Source organism: Zootoca vivipara, chromosome 5, assembly GCF_965207765.1.
Source record: "Zootoca vivipara chromosome 5, rZooViv2.hap1.1, whole genome shotgun sequence".
Classification (NCBI taxonomy): domain Eukaryota; kingdom Metazoa; phylum Chordata; class Lepidosauria; order Squamata; family Lacertidae; genus Zootoca; species Zootoca vivipara.
Genome location: NC_142588.1, coordinates 57842227 through 57861617, shown reverse-complemented (window position 1 = coordinate 57861617; position 19391 = coordinate 57842227). Strand labels below are relative to the sequence as shown.

Here is a 19391-nt window from a genome sequence, read left to right as displayed (position 1 = left end):
TGGAGATGTTGGGGATTGAGCCTGGGGCCTTCTGAATGCAAAACAGATGCTTTACCACTGAGCAGAACATTGATGCCAAAATTATTACAATGATACATAATAATAAACTGGCATCACATTTCTATATGTAGTAGAATTTCTACATATATTCAAGAGGCCTATATTGCTAAGAGTAAAAGGAGGCTGGATCTTCCCAAAGTTTTTTCTACATAACATTGGTTGACACTGATCCTAGTACCCATAGGATCAGAAAGGATAGGTGTCTCTTGTGACTGGATAGTGGAAGCACTTGATATACATGGATTTCGCTGAGAAAGTTAGTACTCAAAAGAGCCTAAGCCAAAACTATGTATACCAAGTGTGTCCATTACCAAGCCCAAGGATCATTTTGCTGCTATCTCTCTTGTTTTATTTTCTGCCCCTTGCCTTTATCTTCTCAGCAGAGATCCTCAATAGCAGAGGATTAGGGTGAGGATTAGGATTCAGCCAGAAGGAGATTTCCCCTGCCCCCTCCCTTGGTAGGTCATATTGACTCACCTGTCAAGCACCTGATGTTACTGTTATGTCAGGTCACCTGCTTCTTCTTTGCAGTGAGACTTGAGTTCAAGCCAGGATGCAAGGAAAAAGGTTCACTTGCACATGCAGGTTGGGTTTAAGCCATGCTTACAAAGAAGCTCTGCTTGCAGTAGGGGTTGCCTGCGTGTTTGGAACCAAGGGCTGCTTGTGTTTGGCACCAAATTTAAAAGGTGTGGAATGCAAACCCTGCTTGCCAACAAAGTGTCAGGAGCACATTTTTAGGCTCCCCATTGGTCTACTTCAGCTGTGTCTTTATCTGTCTCACACCTAACATCATATATGTCTAATGTGGAAGAGGTGGGTGTGCCTTTGAGAATACAACCTCACAGGCCAAATCAGGATGCTTGCCAGGCCTAATTTGACCCATGGGGTGGAGGCTCCCATGCTTGAAATAGACATCACTGTGGTCTAAACAACAGAGCCTAGGGCTTGCTGATCAAAAGGTTGGTGGTTCGAATCCCTGTGACGGGTTCAGCTCCCGTTGTTCGGTCCCTGCTCCTGCCCACCTAGCAGTTCGAAAGCACATCAAAGTGCAAGTAGATAAATAGGTACTGCTCCGGTGGGAAGGTAAACGGCGTTTCCGTGCACTGCTCTGGTTCGCCAGAAGCGGCTTAGTCATGCTGGCCACATGACCCGGAAGCTGTACGCCGGCTCCCTCGGCCAGTTAAACGAGATGAGCGCTGCAACCCCAGAGTCGTCTGTGACTGGACCTAATGGTCAGGGGTCCCTTTACCTTTAATCTCCTATAATGCTCCCAGATCAAAATCTCCAAAAAGTACATAGCCAATTAATTTTAATTTAATTTTAATCAACAGGCTTCTTTGTACTTAAAAGCATCTGGCTTATTTCTGGAGTTTCTGTGGAATAATGAATTGTTATTTCTTCAATTTCTTGCCCACCATGCATCACAGGGTCCCTGGGTGGGTTGCAGCTACTTAAAAATGCAATATTAAAATCAATTTAAAACTATATATATATATATATAATGAGGTAAGAGGTCAGGGTAAAAAGGTGCACCTTCACTGTGCAATTTGGGAAGTGCAGGAGGCCCTTCAGTTTAGAGGGATGGCTAGTCATGTCAGGAATTCCCCATACGGCTGTGGCTTGACAGGGAAATGGAGTGTTATAGGTTGCCTCTATGGGAGATGCTGTGCAAATTCTTCGCCTTGCCCTCATCCATACACAGTATGCAGGATTTTGAGGAAGCTCTGATTGTTTGTCTTGCAGCATCCGTCTTATTCTGCGCCAGCACCAACCACCAGAGGCAGTTCTTTTAACCCTTCATTATATATATTTGATTTGTAACAGTTATGAAATAAAGAAACAACCTAATTGAAGTTTTACATTTTTTTTTTCATTTTTCCAGTCAATCATTTTTGATGAGGTGGATCTGACAGATGCCAGTGTGGCAGAATCCAGCACTAAAAATGTCAACAACAGCTTCACGGTAGGATTACTCTCATCACTTTGTGGAATGAAATTATAAAAGTATATTAGTTCTATTCACAATAATTCCATTGTTGATAGAGTAAAAGTGAATTTTAGGCACTATTCAAATAATATACGAAGCTGTAATGGGCAAATATTATTGGAGTGAATAGAAGATAGTGGGAGCAAGTGGTATCAATATTGATGTTTGCCTCCTATGTGCAAAATGGGAGCAGGGGGTGGCATTTCAGGAGAAAGGGGAAAACTTGCCCTGTGCAACATCTTTTCCTAGTTAATTTTCCCAGTTTTAATCAATAAACACTTAGACTTGATGCTAGGGAAATTGGTTAGGGCAGAGAGTTGCAAAGAAAAAAATAGTGCCCCCCCCACTTTGTATATGGGAGCTGGAATTCTGTGTGTGCCACTGAATGTTCTGGTTCAGGTGCAAGGCTAAACCACATTTTAGCATTGCAAAAATGAGTCCAGGTCAATGGCTAGTGAAAGCAAGCTTAACCTCAAACCATCATTTATGAAAATGGCTTATTTTACCTAACTGTAGTAAAAATTACCACCATTTAGGATTTGGACACACTATAACTGGAAAGTGAAAGTTTTCAACCTCCTTGTGGCCATGCCAGAGGAGTGAGGAGGGCTAAGCTCGTTTTCACAATGATAAACCATGCTTTAGTGCTAGTCATGAATTCCAAATAGATAGACATGAATTCCAAAGAATTTTATGTAATACTTTTTGCATGTTGATTGTGACATATCAAATGATTTTATGTGAAATAAACAGAGTTAAAAGCTTGGCCAAAATGTACTGCAATTACTGATGTTCACTTCTGTAAGAGGACAGCATCATTTCCTGTTGCAGCAAATATTAGATGGATCTTCTTGGGTTGTGCAAGAGACAGAAATAAATTGACATAACAATCCCATTTGGCCATAACCTCTGGGAGTTTCTTGGTGTCCACAGATAGCCAAATGTCAGCAGCATAAGCTAGAAAAAGAGAAGGTACTTGAATTTTTCCAGCCAGTTCAATATGGCCATATTGTTGGTTTCCATTTATGCTGGCAGGAAATTGGTTTAGTTTATTCTGTTTTTATCTCCGCTGCATTTGAATGTTCTGCATGCCTTTGGGATCTGTGCAGTATTTATGTATTTTGAAGGATGCTGGATGGAACTATTTTTATAGTATGTAGAATTTTGGAGGTTCACAGACCAAAGTATATTGTAAGAATACTTAAGGGATGGTTTATTCAAGTTAAAGGCCTGTTTTTCTATAATCCTGTGGTAGACCAAGGCATTGTGCATTTGTATTGTTAGTATATTTTGTTGGTTAACTGTGACACCAAAGCTGATGCATACCTGGAAGACATGTCCAGAGCATATCTGGTTCAAGTCTATAGAACCAATTGCAGTTGTTGTAGCTTGATTATATAGATAGGGTGGCCATTTTGGGTTTTGAAATCTAACAGAGAGCAGGTTGACTACAGGGTGGGTCCAGAGGATGGGGTATAACTGCATGGAGGGAGAGAGTGAGCCAGCGTGGTGTAGTGGTTAAGAGTGGACTCGTAATCTGGTGAACTGGGTTCGCTTCCCCGCTCCTCCATATGCAGCTGCTGGGTGACCTTGGGCTAGTCACACTTCTCTGAAGTCTCTCAGCCTCACTCACTTCACAGAGTGTTTGTTGTGGGGGAGGAAGGGAAAGGAGATTGTTAGCCGGTTTGAGACTCCTTAAGGGGAGTGAAAGGCAGGTAATAATAATAATAATAATAATAATAATAATAATAATAATAATAATATTTATAGCCCTCCCATCTGGGCGACTTCCAACACAATATTAAAATACAATAATCTATTAAACATTAAAAGCTTTCCTAAACAGGGCTGCCTTCAGATGTCTTCTAAAAGTCTGGTAGTTGTTTTTCTCTTTGACATCTTCCTCCTCCTCCTCCTCCTCCTCCTCCTCCTCCTCCTCCTCCTCTTCTTCTTCTTCTTCTTCTTCTTCTTCTTCTTCTTCTTCTTCTTCTTCTTCTTCTTCTTCTTCTTCTTCTTCTTCTTCTTTCCTATTTGAGGAATCAGCAAAAATTACTGTCTGGAATGCAGTTTATTCTCCGTTATAAACTATTTTAAGACAACATCAATTTCACATTTACATTCTCTGATGTTGGAGATTATGTAGGAGAAAGTTCCCAGATAAAAACTGAGACATGTAGTAAGTGAGTGGGAAGGATAGTTTGCTTGGGACTCCTGTGTATTTGAAGTCTGCATATGCATGACATGCAGCAGATGTGTCAATAATCATAATTCTTACCTTAGACCTATTCTCTAAATACTGAGTTGGTGAAGAGGTGGAGTTCAGACTCCTGGAGACTTCCATACACCCTCTTGTGTTAGGAAGTACCTCTTAGCTTTACCGCAGACCGGAAACAGCATGTTTTCACAGTCAGCGCCTGTCTCCTGAGTTCACTGCCAGTAGGAGCAAATCTGTCCCTGCTCCTCCTTAAGCAGACAGCTAATCAGCTTGTGGGGAGTTGCAGAGAATTCCTCAAATTTGGCTGAATGCAGGAATAATCCTATTAATACCTGCATCAAATTCTGAGGAACTTGCTCATTGTGAAGAAGAGATATAGATGAGGTCAGACATGTGGATTAGAAAAATACTGAGATGGTAACAAACAAGACGGGAGAAGTGGACTGAAAGTACTGCACCAGACGCTGCTGAAGACTGCATCTGCTCTTTATTATTAGAAACCTTCAGAAATTCAGATACTTTAGAGTAAGTTTATCAGGCTCTTTCTGACTCTCTTCTGTTTATTTGTAGTGAAGTTATTAATAGAGACACATTTCACTCTTCTGTACAGTTGCATAAGTAAATGTTTTTATGGGCTGAAAGTACATAGGAACAGACCTTGCTGCCCGAGGTAAAATTAGAAATGTTGTCATATTTTCCAGCACAGAAAGGTTGTGAATTTGGGGTTTTGGGGTCTCTCATAATGTAACACTGTGGTTATGCAGTGTTGTTTGTTTCTTCTCTCATGCAGATGAGATAAAGTAGAAGAGTTGTTTTTAAAGATTTAGAGGTGTATGAAAGTGTATAAAATAGCAGACACTTGGGGATGAGAGAGCTTCCTCATTTGTGGAAAGAAGTGTAAGTAAAAACATGTGGCTGTTGTTTTCTCTCATTAGAATTTTCTCATTAGAGTTGGTCCTGCTCTGGAATTGCTCTCCCTTGGTTTCTTCTTGCAGGCTTCCCATTATCTTTAATCTAGTAAACAAAATGTCTGCCACAGTCTTAGTGGTGATAGAAGTGGGTATATCTGCTTTGCAAGTAAATATTGCTTTCTTACTTGAAACTGAAGCTGTCTGTCCCCCCCCCCCATTTCCCTCCCCCAAGAGGCTAGTGGGTGAGTACTCTGTACTTCACTCTCTGAGAGTGCAATCCTACTTTGACCTTAAGGCCCAAGTAAACAATGGGCCTTACTCCTTGGAAAGTATGTATAGGACTGCAGTGTGAGTTTTCTGGAAGTACCTGATCCTGTAGCATTGTGTTAATAATGCATTAGTGGCAGAAAAGATTTCAAGATCAGTGATTGCTTATTTGTTCAAAAATGTTAAATACGTTACCTTTTAAAAAAAATAAACCTGAAGCCATGCAGATATATTTGTTACTGTTTCAGTAGCACCTTAAAGACCAACTAAGTTTTTATTTTGGTATGAGCTTTCGTGTGCATGCACACTTCTTCAGATACAGTGAAATAGGAGTCCCCAGGCACTTATGTAGAGAAGGGGTGGGGAGGGGGTGGGGAGGGGGAGGGGAGGGGGGATGACTCAGATGGGTGGTGGAAGTGGGTGATTGACTGACTGATAGCTGTTGATGACCGAAAACGACTGCAAATGGTTTTGCATGAAAAAGCAAGGGTTGAGATGGCTGAAGATCGCTTATCATGTATAATGAGATAAGAATCCGATATCTCTGTTCAAACCAGGTCCCTCCATGGTTTTGAGCTTGGTGATAAGTTGTAATTCAGCAACTTCTCTTTCCAGTCTATTTCTGAAATTCTTTTGTAGTAAGACAGCTACTTTGAGATCTTGTATAGAATGTCCTGGGAGATTGAAGTGTTCTCCTACTGGTTTTTCTGTCTTCTGGTTCCTGATGTCAGATTTATGTCCATTTATCCTTTGGCGTAGGGTTTGGCCTGTTTGTCCAATATAGAGAGCTGAAGGGCACTGTTGGCATTTGATGGCATACACAATGTTAGAAGATGAGCAATTAAATAGTCCTGAGATGGTATGTTGGATGTTGTTGGGGCCAGTAATGATGTTGTCCGGGTGTATGTGGCAGCAAAGTTGGCATCTGGGTTTATTGCAGGCTCTGGTACCAGTGTCCATGTTAAGTCTGGTGGTTGTATTATTGTGGGTGAGGAGTTGTTTAAGATTGGGTGGCTGTCTGTAGGCAATGAAAGGTCTTCCTCCCAGACAACATCATTACTGGACTTTACTCCAGCTGTAAAGTGCTGTGGGGGCACATCTAGTCCTCAAAAGATACATGGAGGAAGAAAGGTCTTGCTTAGCCATTCACTCTCTATAAGGTGGTTCACCCCTTTACCTGTCACCAGTGGCACTCAAGTATAAATCTGGACCATAATTTGCTTGCCTCAGTATGCCCAAATCTCACTGCAGCAATGAAAGCAATCCCAACATTCAGCAAGTGGGGGAGATGATAAGAGTCGTAACAAGTGATAGTACTCCATTATTACCAAACACATGGGAACCCCCCACTTCCATAGTATGAAATTTGCCCTATTTTAATATAGGTAAGTGGCATGTCTGCCAGAATACTAAATTCTTTATTCTAGGTGTTGCCATTCAATTGAAATCCTTCAGTCTGCCCACATCCTGTACACCACCAAAGAATAATGCACATTCCATAACCTGTATGTTTGCCAACAGGGAGGGGCGTGCATTTTTACTTCCTGCAGAATTACCACTCCTACCTACAGAGCCAGTCAATTTCAACAGCATTTAGCTGACTTCCATATTCTGTAGGAAAAGAAGGAAGGGGAAACACACACACACACACACACACACACACACACACACACACACACACACACACCATTGAAGGACTTCCTCCGAGCTTGAGTTTCCTACCTCATCCTCTGCAAAATCTGCTAAGGGGCCAATCAATAGTCCTTGACATGGTAAGTTACCCACTTAATAATCTTGAAAATGTACAGTCCCTGGGCAGTATAGGGAGAAATCTGAGAGAAACAAATTTTGGAAACAGGCTGAACCAAAAGCTACCATATACTGTACTGGTACCTATAACCACTCGTAATATATGGAGAAAATAAATTCTTAAAATATACCTGCTAAGAAGTAGGGATCAGTGGTATATATCATTAGATCTGGTGGCTACTATAAATCAAGAGTGGGGTAGGCTTTGACACCCCACCCACCCCGATATTGCTGAACTGCAGTGGCAAGGGATTATGGGAGTTGCTGTGCAGCAGTACCTGGAGGACCAAAGATTCCCTACCCTTTCCTGAACAGATCTGTGAGGTACTGTCAGGATCATGGGGTGGTTGCTTACGAGTAGCGACGCAGGACTCCAACCTGATTATTTACAGGTTTATTGTGCATACTGTATACAGTGAAGAGCTAACAGGTTCATGACCACCTTAGTCACTCGCAGAATCCGGGAGTGCCCCCTTCCAGTTTCTACCCCAGCATAAGAACTTGGATACCCCCAGTCTCCGCCTCCCCTCTTTGCGCTTCAATCCCCTGCGCAATTGGGGCAACAGAAGTGGCATCTCCCTCTCTGTGCCTTCTGGGCAAAGGTGGTGCAAGGGGTCCAACACAGCATCCTCGAGCCCTCTCCTCCCCGTGCTGACCAACTCCCTCTCCTCCCCACTGGAGGCATTGCTGATATCCCAGCTTGACAAGGTGCTGCTGGAGAGGAGGGGCCGGGGATCCCTGTAGCCTGATCCACCCCCCATCTCCTCCTGCGGACCCTGTGGGCTCCCCCTGACAGGTACCTTCTTTTCTTTTAATCTAGAACAGGCACCCCCAAATTTCAGCCCCTCCAGATGTTTTGGACTACAATTCCCATCTTCCCAGACTACTGGTCCTGTTAGCTAGGAATTATGGGAGTTGTAGGCCAAAACATCTGGAGGGCCGCAGTTTGGGGATGCCTGATCTAGACACTAGATTCAATGTGGCTTTTAACTGACCCCTAATGATCTAGAGGTTTTAGTGCATTTTAATATCTACTCTTGACTGGATTGCTGTTTGCTATTTAAATTGGTCCTTCCTTCCTTCCTTCCTTCCTTCCTTCCTTCCTTCCTAGTTATATAATGCTTGGTTTTTAGTATTTTAATCATATAATGTTACTGGTTTATCTTTTTGCATGTCACTTTGAAAATATTTTTCAAAATGATTCACAAATGCTAAAAATAAGCAATGAGGTGACACTTAGGCTAGTTCCTTGGTGTCTGACTGTTTGACTACTTTTGTGTTAATTTATTCCTACATTGGGGTAGGCATTGCGTTTGTCAATTTCAAAATCCTGGCTATGTTCAAACACTTACTTGGTGAGGGTTTACTTTTATTTTGCACATTTGTTGTTAAGTAGCCATAGTTTTAGTTCTGCGTAAGGGGCTGTAGCAATCTAATTTGTTACTTTCTCCCTCTCTTGAATAAGTTATATATTGCTTTATTCTTGGACTTGGGCATTTTTGTTTTCACAGTTTATCTTATCTTGAATGTAATTTAACTAGGTAAGGATGATGTAGGCAATATAGTATATTGACATTTGAATTAGACCTTGGTCTTTAGTACTTCTCTGATGAAATTGATATGTTCTGCTTTGTTTGAAGAGAAATCAAATACTGAAGGTTTCTTTCTTTATGTTAAATAGCAGCACTGAGCATTAAGTTCTGATTTGTTCCATTGTTTCTGGCAAATCTGGATAATTTGTTTTCAAGCTTGCAAACAGAGCACATTTCTGTACGAATTAGTACACTCCTTGTTTATGCTTGGTTATACATACAGTATTACATATTTTTCTTTTATTGTTACTTTTGTATCCCATTCTTCCAAGGAACTCATAGTAACATTCTAGTCTCCCTTATAATGTAGCTTAGGGTACTTTACGGGTTACTATGTGAGGCAGGTTAGTAGCTTATGCAAGGCCACCCAGTGAATTTTAACCACTACACTACCTTGGCTGTTGTGAAGGAGAATGGTGAGTAGGGAATCACACTGTTGACAGGCTTCAGCAAAACTGTTTTTGGGGCTGGTTTTGGTCAGCTTGTTTGACACAAAGTTCATGGAATTTACTCCTGAATAGTTTTGTTTGCCAGGCTGTGTTATGGATATGGAAGTATTATTTGACTCAAGTATTGGCTCTGCCACCATGAAACATTCATACTTCTATGGAATATTAAATGGACATTGCATACCTTAAATTAGTTAAGCAAGCAAAAATCTTTTACTTGCTTTAAGCAGTTCTGATTTTCTACTCCAGAAATATTATTGGGGAGCTGGGGAAGGGGGATAGGGAAGGGGGTGGAGCTAGCCGGTGAATCAACCTAATTCTGGGAGTGTAGAGATTGTAAGTGGTCCCTTGCTGCTCAGAGGCCAGAGGCATTTTTACATTTTCCTGTTCCTTTTTAAGTCCATAAAATAGTTCTCCTGTGAAAATAATATTCAAGTGTTTAATCCCCAGAAAATATGTATTATAGTCTCTCCTGAAGAAAGAGAGAAGATGTAAGGTAGTTTTGACAATATGGTAATGTTATATAGAACAGGACTGGACAGGTATAGATTATTGGATGGGAGCACATTCTGCCCTCTGTAGTGTGGGAAGGAGGGTCATCAAAAATGACCAAGTTTCATAATAAATTTGATGCCATTGGAGCCTCTGTGGTCAGGCATAGCATGGTGTACACATAAAAAGGTAAAGGACTCCTGACAGTTAAGTCCAGTCATAGACGACTCTGGGGTTGTGGCACTCATCTCAGTTTACAGGCCGAGGGAGCCGGTGTTTGTCCACAGACAGTTTTTCTGGGTCATGTGGCCAGCATGACTAAGCCGCTTCTGGCATAACAGAACACCCAAACCAGAGCAGCGCAAGGAAACGCCATTTACCTTCCCGCTGGAGCGGTACCTATTTATCTACTTGTACTTTTTGGCATGCTTTTGAACTGCTAGGTTGGCAGGAGCTGGGACCGAGCAACGGGAGCTCACTCCGTCGCGGAGATTTGAACTGCTGACCTTCTGATCAGCAAGCCCAAGAGGCTCAGTGGTTTAGACCACAGCGCCACCCGCATCCCCTAAAAATAAAAATATTTACATATTACAAACTTGCTACATTCAAATTTGAAAGATGGATGTAACAGCAAAGTCGCTTACCACCTGAAAAATGTCTTTAATTCAAAAAGAGTAGGGCCACTGGGAACCACAGAAAATTGCCTTGGGGTGTGGACTTGATTTCCAAGTTAGTAATCCTTGGTGTTAGAATTAACAACTTCAGTAGTAAGATATGCACAAGATTTTTGTCGTCTATAAATAATAGGGCTAGAAACAGATGACTTCATCTTATACTGTTTTCAGTGCAGATGGCTTAGATCCTGGTAAATTTGAGTATTTCTAGATATCGCTTTATCATTTGCATAGTAAGTCTCAATAGCTCAGTGTTTCTGTTGAAGGTGTAGCTTAAGAGGCAGACCTTTGGTAAACATATTCTAGTTTCATGAGTTAAGGTTGAAATATTTAATCAGTATTTACCAAAGAATTGCTCTGTGGATTATTTTAGATCTCTGACGATAGTACTTTATGGAATTATTTACTGTTGAAAGGGTGTTTCTCAGGCATCCCCAAACTTCGGCCCTCCAGATGTTTTGGACTACAATTCCCATCATCCCTGACCACTGGTCCTGTTAGCTAGGGATCATGGGAGTTGTAGGCAAAAACATCTGGAGGGCCGCAGTTTGGGGGTGCCTGGTGTTTCTGTACAGTTTACTATGAATGCATATCCAACTTGCAACTCAGAATCATCCATTCTGACACATTTCAGGAACAGTCAAGCTGAAGAAGAGATGGATTATGGTTATTCATCACTGAGTAAAGAAATGGGAAGGAAAAGGAAAAGGAGATTGAGATTGTTTGTAGAAAGATTTTGTTCTCTTGGAAAGTTGTTTTACTGGTAGATAATTTAACACCCAATCTTTGCCTTTGTTCATGGCTGGCTGGTTGATAACCCATGTTCAACATAATCTGCTTTAATGTACTTCAGTTTTTCAAAACATTTGGTCCCAATTGTTTGCTTATATGAACAGGTGAATGTGATGAAAATTTGATGTTCTTTCATTAGGCAACAACTAGAATTTTGAGACAGAAATGCTACAATGATGGCAATGGATTTTTCTTTTCCCCAAAATTTTTTTACATAAAATACAAGATTGAGCAAAACAGGGAAAGGAGATGAGAAGCATTTGCTTCCTGGTTTCTGCTAACCCCATTTTATTAATATTTCCAAACAGGAACATATTTTTGTTAGTTTAATTAAGGTTTGTCTGAACAAACCAGCCTCAAACTGGTTTACGATCCTGGCTTGTTCAGATAAACAGTAGTAAGTACTAACTGCAGTTCCCAGTTTGGACATAAAATTGAGCCGTTGAAAATGGAAGCAAATGCTTATTGTGGAAGCAAATGCTTATTGTGGCCATGCAGGATGAAGTAAATGAAGAGAGATTGCCACCATCACTCTAAACGATTATTTACAGTTACCGTATGTCCAAATGAGGTAAATCTAGTGCCCCAGTGGTTTTTGTTGCAAAGGTTTGGTTGAAGTTACATACCATTTTCATGTTCCACATTTCAGCTATCTATTGTCTGTTTTGCATTCTCACCTATTCATTTATACTCCATTGGACCACGAACCCAAATATGAAGTCCTGAGTTATTATTTTAGGAGTTATCCATGTCTGCCACATTTTCCATTCAAATAAACCTACTACCCATAAGAAGGATGCCCGGTAAACCAGTTAAAGATACATCTAAGATACCATAACACCTCTTGTTCTGAACCAAGTTTTCGGTAGTGATGTTTGAGCTTTGGCTTCTCTGTGCTGACAGTGAAAGTGTTTTCAACAGCTCAGCAACAGTTGCTAGCACTTGGTTATGTCTGATTTACACAGCAGGCAACCTTCTATAACCAGTACCAGAAGACTTCATCTGTTAAGATCCTGTGGCCTAGGGCAGTGTTTTTCAACCACTGTTCCGCGGCACACTAGTGTGCCGCGAGATGTTGCCTGGTGTGCCGTGGGAAATATTGAAAAATTAGATTTATATATAGTCAATATAGGCACAGAGTTACTTTTTTAAACATTTTCTAATGGTGGTGTGCCTCGTGATTTTTTTCATGAAACAAGTGTGCCTTTGCCCAAAAAAGGTTGAAAAACACTGGCCCAGGGGTTTAGAATCATTGTCCTAGGAAGTACAAAACAAATGTCAGTGATCTGTAATGCTGGCCACGAATGCTGCAAGCAATAGGTTATTATTATGTATTAAATTTCTATACCGCCCTTCACCAAAATATCACAGGGCAGCTTAAAAAATAATGCACAAAAAACCCATAGTAACAAACAATACCCCCACAGTTTAAAAGGCCATTGATAATTTTATTAGCCAAGTGCTTGGGAGAAGAGGAATGTTTTTACCTAGCGCCTAAAGATATGTAACAAAGGCGCCAGGTGAGCCTCCTTGGGGAGAGCATTCCACAAGCAGGGAGCCACTGCAGAAAAGGCCCATTCTTGTGTTGCGTATGAAGAAAGACCTCAGATTATGATCACAGGTCTGGGTGCCACCTCATGGTCAGGGCTGAGATTAAAAGCAGAATGCAGGAGGGATGCTTATGAAGTGTGGTGATGAATATGTCACATCTAAGTCCATTAAAAAACTGAGTGTTACTCAGACTGAGTTGCAAAATACAGTTTGGGGACTTAAAAATGAATTTTTAGTTTCCATAGATAGGGAACAGTACAGTTGCTTTTATCTTTTCTTCTTTTGCTTTGCTAACTTCTCACTTTTCCTTGCACTTTTGCAAATACGAATCTGTTGTTGGATTTGTTGAAATTCTGACTTGTTCAGAATAAACTTCTAGATGGAGAAAGGAATTTGACCCTGAGCTGGGAGATTACTTTTCCCCCCGAGAAAGCAGTCTCGTGTCAGCTGTTCCACGGTAACCTCAGAAAAGATAAAGAGACAGAGACAGCAAGATGGAATATAAACTTTATCTGTGGACATGACTGACATATAAATATTAGCAAGGGAAGCAACCATAAAGTTACTTCACTTGTTCCTAGAATGTCTTAAGGAAACTGCCTTTGTTTTTCTGCCAGTGTGCAGATGATAACTTTGTAGAGACCTGAAGGTAGCATTGTGCAGCCCTCATTACTTACTGTTCAAACATTCATTTCCCCTTTGTCCCGCCATATTTTCAGTCAAACCAGTTTTGCAAGTTTATGCAGCATTTCAAGCAGTGCCTTAAAGAAAAAATGAAACTACTTCGCAGCAGTGTGTGGTCAGCAGTGCTGAAGTAGATGTGTGTAAAAGCTGTTGTGGGCACCTGTTAGCTAGCACTTATCACATAAATAATGATGAGTAACATAAGGAGAGTTCTCATTACAAGCAGAAACACTTCTGCTCTCAGTGCAGGCACAGCTTCCTACCAATAACATCCTTTATGAGATGCCACTCTGGAGGGCCTCCCAAATTTTGTGAAGAACTTTTAGGAGGTGTGTGTGGGGGGTGCTGCTTCTTAGAGGAGGCAGCTTGGAACCTCTTGCCCACAAGTAGAATGACCACATGCCCTGGTCTGGATCCTTCCCAATATTACATTTCCTCTACTTTTATTTTATTTTATTTTTACAGTAAGATCACATCTTGCGTGGGCGTTACAGTCTGGAGATTGCGCCTAAAGCCAAAATCATGTATAATCAAAACACATTGGGTTAAATGGCAGGTAGGATTGCACAAGTCATTTCCCCCAGAATCTCTCCCCCCTTTTTATTTTTATTCCCCCCCCACACACACACATGCATAAAGCTGAATGCGCACAATTTAAATGTACACACACTGTGGGCTTACTATATATTGCATGCATCTGTTCCTTTGTTCTAGTACCTATGCAGCACTCACAGCAGCTTACAACAAATTAAAATCGCAATGCCATAAAATAAAATAAAATGCAACAATAAAATGCACAAAATTTGAAAGTGACAACAGCAGAGATTGCAAATGACCTTAGCAAGCTAGCTTGCCAGAATAAAAATCTTAGCCAGAGGAGGACATGCAGAGCGGGGGGTGGGGGACACCCATGCTTCATGGGGCAAGGTGTCCCACAATATGGGCCAGGTACTGAAAAGACCCTTGACATCAGCAGGGCCTCCACCTTAGGTGGGAGATGAAGAAGGGCATGTGCACTGAAGGTGAATGAGACAATCCAGGCTATCCAGTTCCACCGAGAAATGCTCTGCCATTTCCATTCTCCTGTATTTTAATTCTGCTTTTATTTCATCTTTTCTAGTAAAACCCACTACTAATCCAGAATCTGCTTGTGAATTTGTATGGTCAGTTGTTAGCACACCATTTACTTGCGTAGAACCAGGGGAGCAGCTGCATTTAGAAAACAGGAAAACAGATGTATCTGGCTTTTCCACAGACACAGCCAGGCTTCCCTTTTTTCTTCCCCATTATGTTTGTACAGTTCTCAAGCTACAGGTACTGGATCGGGGTTTGTACCATGGTAGCAAAGAGGGGAAATCTCTGCATTTCTTTCCCAAAAAACTATAACATTGGGGTGGCCTATAAAGTGAACAGGAGTGGGGGAAAGAATCCAGGTACTACAATTGATTGATATTTCTTGAAACATAAAGCCCCAAATGAGTGCAAATTTGAACTGAATACTGATTTCACACATGCTATTTAAAGAACTTTTGCATGTCTCATCCACTGTTGGCATGCCTTGTGAAAACAGAAATTCAGTTTAAATGTATTTGTATCATCTTTTTAAATCCGCCAGTAGCTATGTGATTTTTATGTCACCTGTGAATAAGAGTTCTGTCTGTGACAACAGTGCTTGCAATTGCTTTGCATTGCTAGGAACAGTAGCTAATACGGAAAGACAATATTACACAGTTTTATGGGATTCTGTCAATCTAGACCAGCTATGAACAGACATCAAGGTTAAATGTAGTGGGGTGCATTCAAATTGAAAGCATAACGTTTACACGATAGTAAGTGAAGGAGCAAATTTTCCCAAGTGATATTAAAGTGCTTTGTCATATATATATGTTTTTGACCTTGTAGTAACAAACTCCCCAGCCCTATAAGTATTAATGGGATCTATGTACTGATTTTTATTTTTTTTTACAAAAATAAGCAGCTTCCTTTACGCTTCTTGCTGTTTATAAATACTTGACAGTCTCTTGGGGAGCTCAAGGCTGACAAATTGTTCATAGGGCTGTTTTCAAGCAGGATGTGAGTAAAGAGGAAACAGCTATAGTTATCAGTCCCTATCACACTCCAGTGTTGGCTTCTTGCAAAAGAATGCTGCATCAGGATAGCTATATTTAGCAGATGCACTGAGACCACCTCTATCTCTTGGTATGTGTCTGTGTATTTCAAGCTAATCTAAAACCCAGCCACTGTATCATTAAGTTATTTTTCTGTCTGTTGTGGTCAATGTGACATCTATTCTGATAAAAGGACATTTCACTGCATGCTTGGCCAAAGTCTCTGCTTCATTTTGAGAGTTTTCAGGGCAGCTGAAAAATGTTGGGAAAGACCTGGAGACAACAATGGGTAAGGATTCCTTTTGATATAAACCAAGTGAGGAAATTAATATAAACAGCATAGCGAAAATGAGTGAAGGAAAAGGTAGCAAATACCAGAGAGAGTGAAGCATGGGGATTTACTTAATATTTTGGAATAAAAACAGCTGCTTTCATGAATTTTCATGCTTGCAGTTGCTCATTGGTGAAGAATACCTAGTCTGCTCTTAAGTAAAATTAGTTATTTCTTATTTTCGCTAGTTGTTATTCAGCTTATATACAGTAACCTATTTATTTTAACATGAGAATAGTTTTGCCAAGAGCATGATACTATGTCTTAGTACTGAGAGATAACAGCTAGTCAGGAGAAGTGAGAAAATCAAATTGTTGGTGCATACATTTATGAAGATTAGTTCATTGTGGGCACCATCTAGAGAGACAGGACTTTGCCTAAGGCAGGGGCAAGGTAGCCCACTGGTTTACTGTAGGATGGGTTGTGGTATACTGCGGACCCTTCCTTAAATGCAGCTCTCATATCATGCTTAGTGGTCTATCCTAAATCTGATCTCATTTGAGTTCCGACCCTTGCAAAGGCACAGCAAGGATCAGATAATTGCAACAAATGCAATTGGCATTATTGTGAGCCACTTTGAGACCAATATTGTGGTTGAAAAAGTGAAATACGAATATTATTATTATTTAATTCATATATGGGCACATGAAGAGCCTACATACATATCATGTTGAGCTTAGTGGCAGTGGTGTTGGCAATAGCTGGGCAGTTCAGTAGCAGTTTTATGCAAGCTGCCTTGTCTGTGGTTGGAGTTGTGGGCTTGTCTGCCTTATCTGTGATTGGTGGTGCCAGGGTGAGCGGTGATTGGAGAGTGAGCTATTTCTGGACATCTAAGTAATGAAGAGAACTGCGGCAGCTTGGCAACTAGACAGTGGCAAAGAAAACAGTGAGTAAGCTCTCTTCACCAGTGTGTTGTGTGTGCATGTGTGTTGTTCACGCATTGCTGCAGCAGTGGCTCGTGAGTGGGAGTGGTGACAGTGTGTCCTCCCACCAATTTTACTGCATTCACCAGGACAGAGTTGGAATTTTATTTGTACTTGGAAATTATGATAATTTATATTATAATAGGATTTATATAATTTATATTATAATAGGATTGATTATTTTGATGCCTTTTTCGATGGTTTCAGCTAGTTTTGGGTTGTGTTTATTTTGCAGAATGTTTGTGTCTCTATGTTTCCTGTGTCTGTGATATCTGTTGAAAATGGGGGTGGGAATAGTGATAAGTGTTTATGTTTGAGCTTAGGGAATAGTGTTTATATTTGAGCTTTCTATCATAGATTCACAGGCTGACGTTGAGAGTAATCTCAACCATAGAGTTCCATATCTGTAAAGCAGGAAAATATTTCCTAAAATTTGTTTTTTGTGCTGAATTCTGTGATGATATGCATTGGCCTGATTTGGCCTGTAGCCATCATTTAGATCAGTCAGTACAACATGAGACACTTAATTTCAGGGTTGTGGGTTTGAGCCCCACATTGGGCAAAAGATTCCTGCATTGCAGGGGGTTGGACTAGATCAGGGGTCTTCAAACTATGGTCCGCGGGCCAGATCCAGCCCGCCAGGGTCCTGAACCTGGCCAGCCCGGCAAGTGCAGAACCCGCCGCTGTCTAATGGGTGTTGGCCCAAAATTTTAGCTGCACAGGTACATGGTGGGCGATGCCAGGGAACACGCAGGTTCAGAGGGCCGGGGAAGGCAAGGCCATGTCGGCCGGGGGAGAGGCTGCTCTAGCTTGATGAGGTACAGAGGAGTCCGAGGAGCGGCGAGGCTGTTGTGGGCTGAACCCCGAGGTTTTCTCTCACTCCATGCTCCTTTCTTCGCTTGGCACTTCCCACCCTCCCCGCTTTGCTTCCCGGCAGATTCAACCGAAAAGCCGCTCCTCTCGCTTCCCTTTCTTTCCCCGGTTTCCTTTCCTTCGTCTTTCTTGCTCAAAGGCAGCTTTTTTACTCATCTATTCCCTTGAAAGTCATTTGGTTTTGAGCGCCACATTTTGCTTTTCATTCTCCCGTTTCCCATCATTGGTATACACTTCTACCCACCCTACCCGCCTCCCTCGCTTCCCAGAATTATTATTATTTTTAAGCTGTTTTTCTCACAATGTCCAAACTCAGTGGGGGTTTTTTTCCTTTTGTTTGTTCTGCTTGCAAGTGCTAGGTCCCTGGACCCTCATACTGAGGATGTAAATTCTCTTTTAGGACTTTTGGACATGTGAGACTTTAAAGGGCTTTGGTCTGGGCCACCTGTGCATGTTGTTCATCCTTAAATGTTGCTCAGCTTCATGTGCAATGCCTTTAAAGTACATTTGAAGCACATACTCCTCCTCTTAGAAGCCACAACCAGTTTTTAAAACGGGCTCCCCCATATTTAATGTGCATCGTCACTATTAGTCATTATTGCTGTTATATTGTTTTGGTAGCTCTGTATTTCGTTCATAGTTTTTTCAAACTATAGTCCGGCCCCCAACAGTGTCTGATGGACAGTGAACAGCCTCCTATTTAAAATGTTTGAGGACCCCTGGACTAGATGATCCCCATGGCCCCTTTAAACTCTACAGTTCTATGATTCTATATGTTCTGTATGCATACTATTATCCTGTTTTCTGATTATGCAGGCTTGATGTACTTACCCTGTTTCCCCTTTTTTAATACGTAGTCGTAAAGTAAGCCATGGCAGAGTTTTTAAGCATTTGAGAAGTATAAGACATACCCCGAAAATAAGGCATACTTCCGCGCTGCGGAAACCAACCCCCACAGGCACCTCCACTCACAGAGTCGCTCCATGCGGCCGGCACTGCAGGAGTGCGATCAGCTGTGAAGTGGCGCTCCAAGAGCTCCGCTTAACAGCTGATCGCGCTCTCGCCTTGCTGGCTGCATTCCCGCGCTCCACCTTCTCGTCCACAGTCATCCCTGCCGCTTCCATGCTTGCCGCCACCACTGGGCTCACTGCTTCTTCCTTGCCTGGCCCGGCCAAGGAGCTTGGAGCGCCCTGCAGTGGCAGGCGGAGCGCCTGAGCCAGCGGCCTCCGCCTGGCCCGGCCAAGGACTCCTGCAGCCCCGCCACTCAGAACCGGTGGCTGCTGCAGCGCCGAGCACTCAAGAGAGCCCAGCAGCACCCTGAGCCAGTGCCCTGAGCCGTAAAAACCGTACCAGTAATAAAAAAAATAAGACATCCCACCGAAAGTAAGCCACCCTGTGTTTTTTTGAGGAAAAAAAGTTATAAGACGGTGTCTTAAAAAGGGGGAAACACGGTATGTGGATGTACTCTGGTACTTTGTGGCCAGAGTTGTGCTTCCCCAGGCTGTGGTTTAGCATATTTCCATTTCCCCTTGTCTTCATTCTATCCAGTTTTCAATGTCTTCAGTTTTCAATGTAATGTTACTGCAGCAGGCACACAATATGCACTAGTAACCCACCCCATTAACAGCTCTAAAAGAAACAGTAGCTGCTTTAATTCAGTTTGTGAAAAGTGT

The 19391-nt window shown here is 41.8% G+C and overlaps 1 protein-coding gene across 10 annotated transcripts in view; it reads left to right on the top strand.

The window, feature by feature from the left end:
- Positions 1–19391, top strand: part of DGKD (diacylglycerol kinase delta) — a 75586-nt gene that overhangs the window by 20513 nt on the left and 35682 nt on the right. For 5 of the 10 annotated variants that reach the window (XM_035132662.3, XM_035132661.3, XM_035132660.3 and 2 more), the window contains exon 3: positions 1943–2023. In XM_035132662.3, the coding sequence (XP_034988553.3) occupies positions 1943–2023 (81 nt within the window). Of the gene's footprint in view, positions 1–1942; positions 2024–4638; positions 4788–7095; positions 7213–15723; positions 15881–16740; positions 16809–19391 lie in introns of those variants that run through there. The other 5 variants (XM_088669673.1, XM_088669672.1, XM_035132667.3 and 2 more) reach the window with 4 other exon arrangements.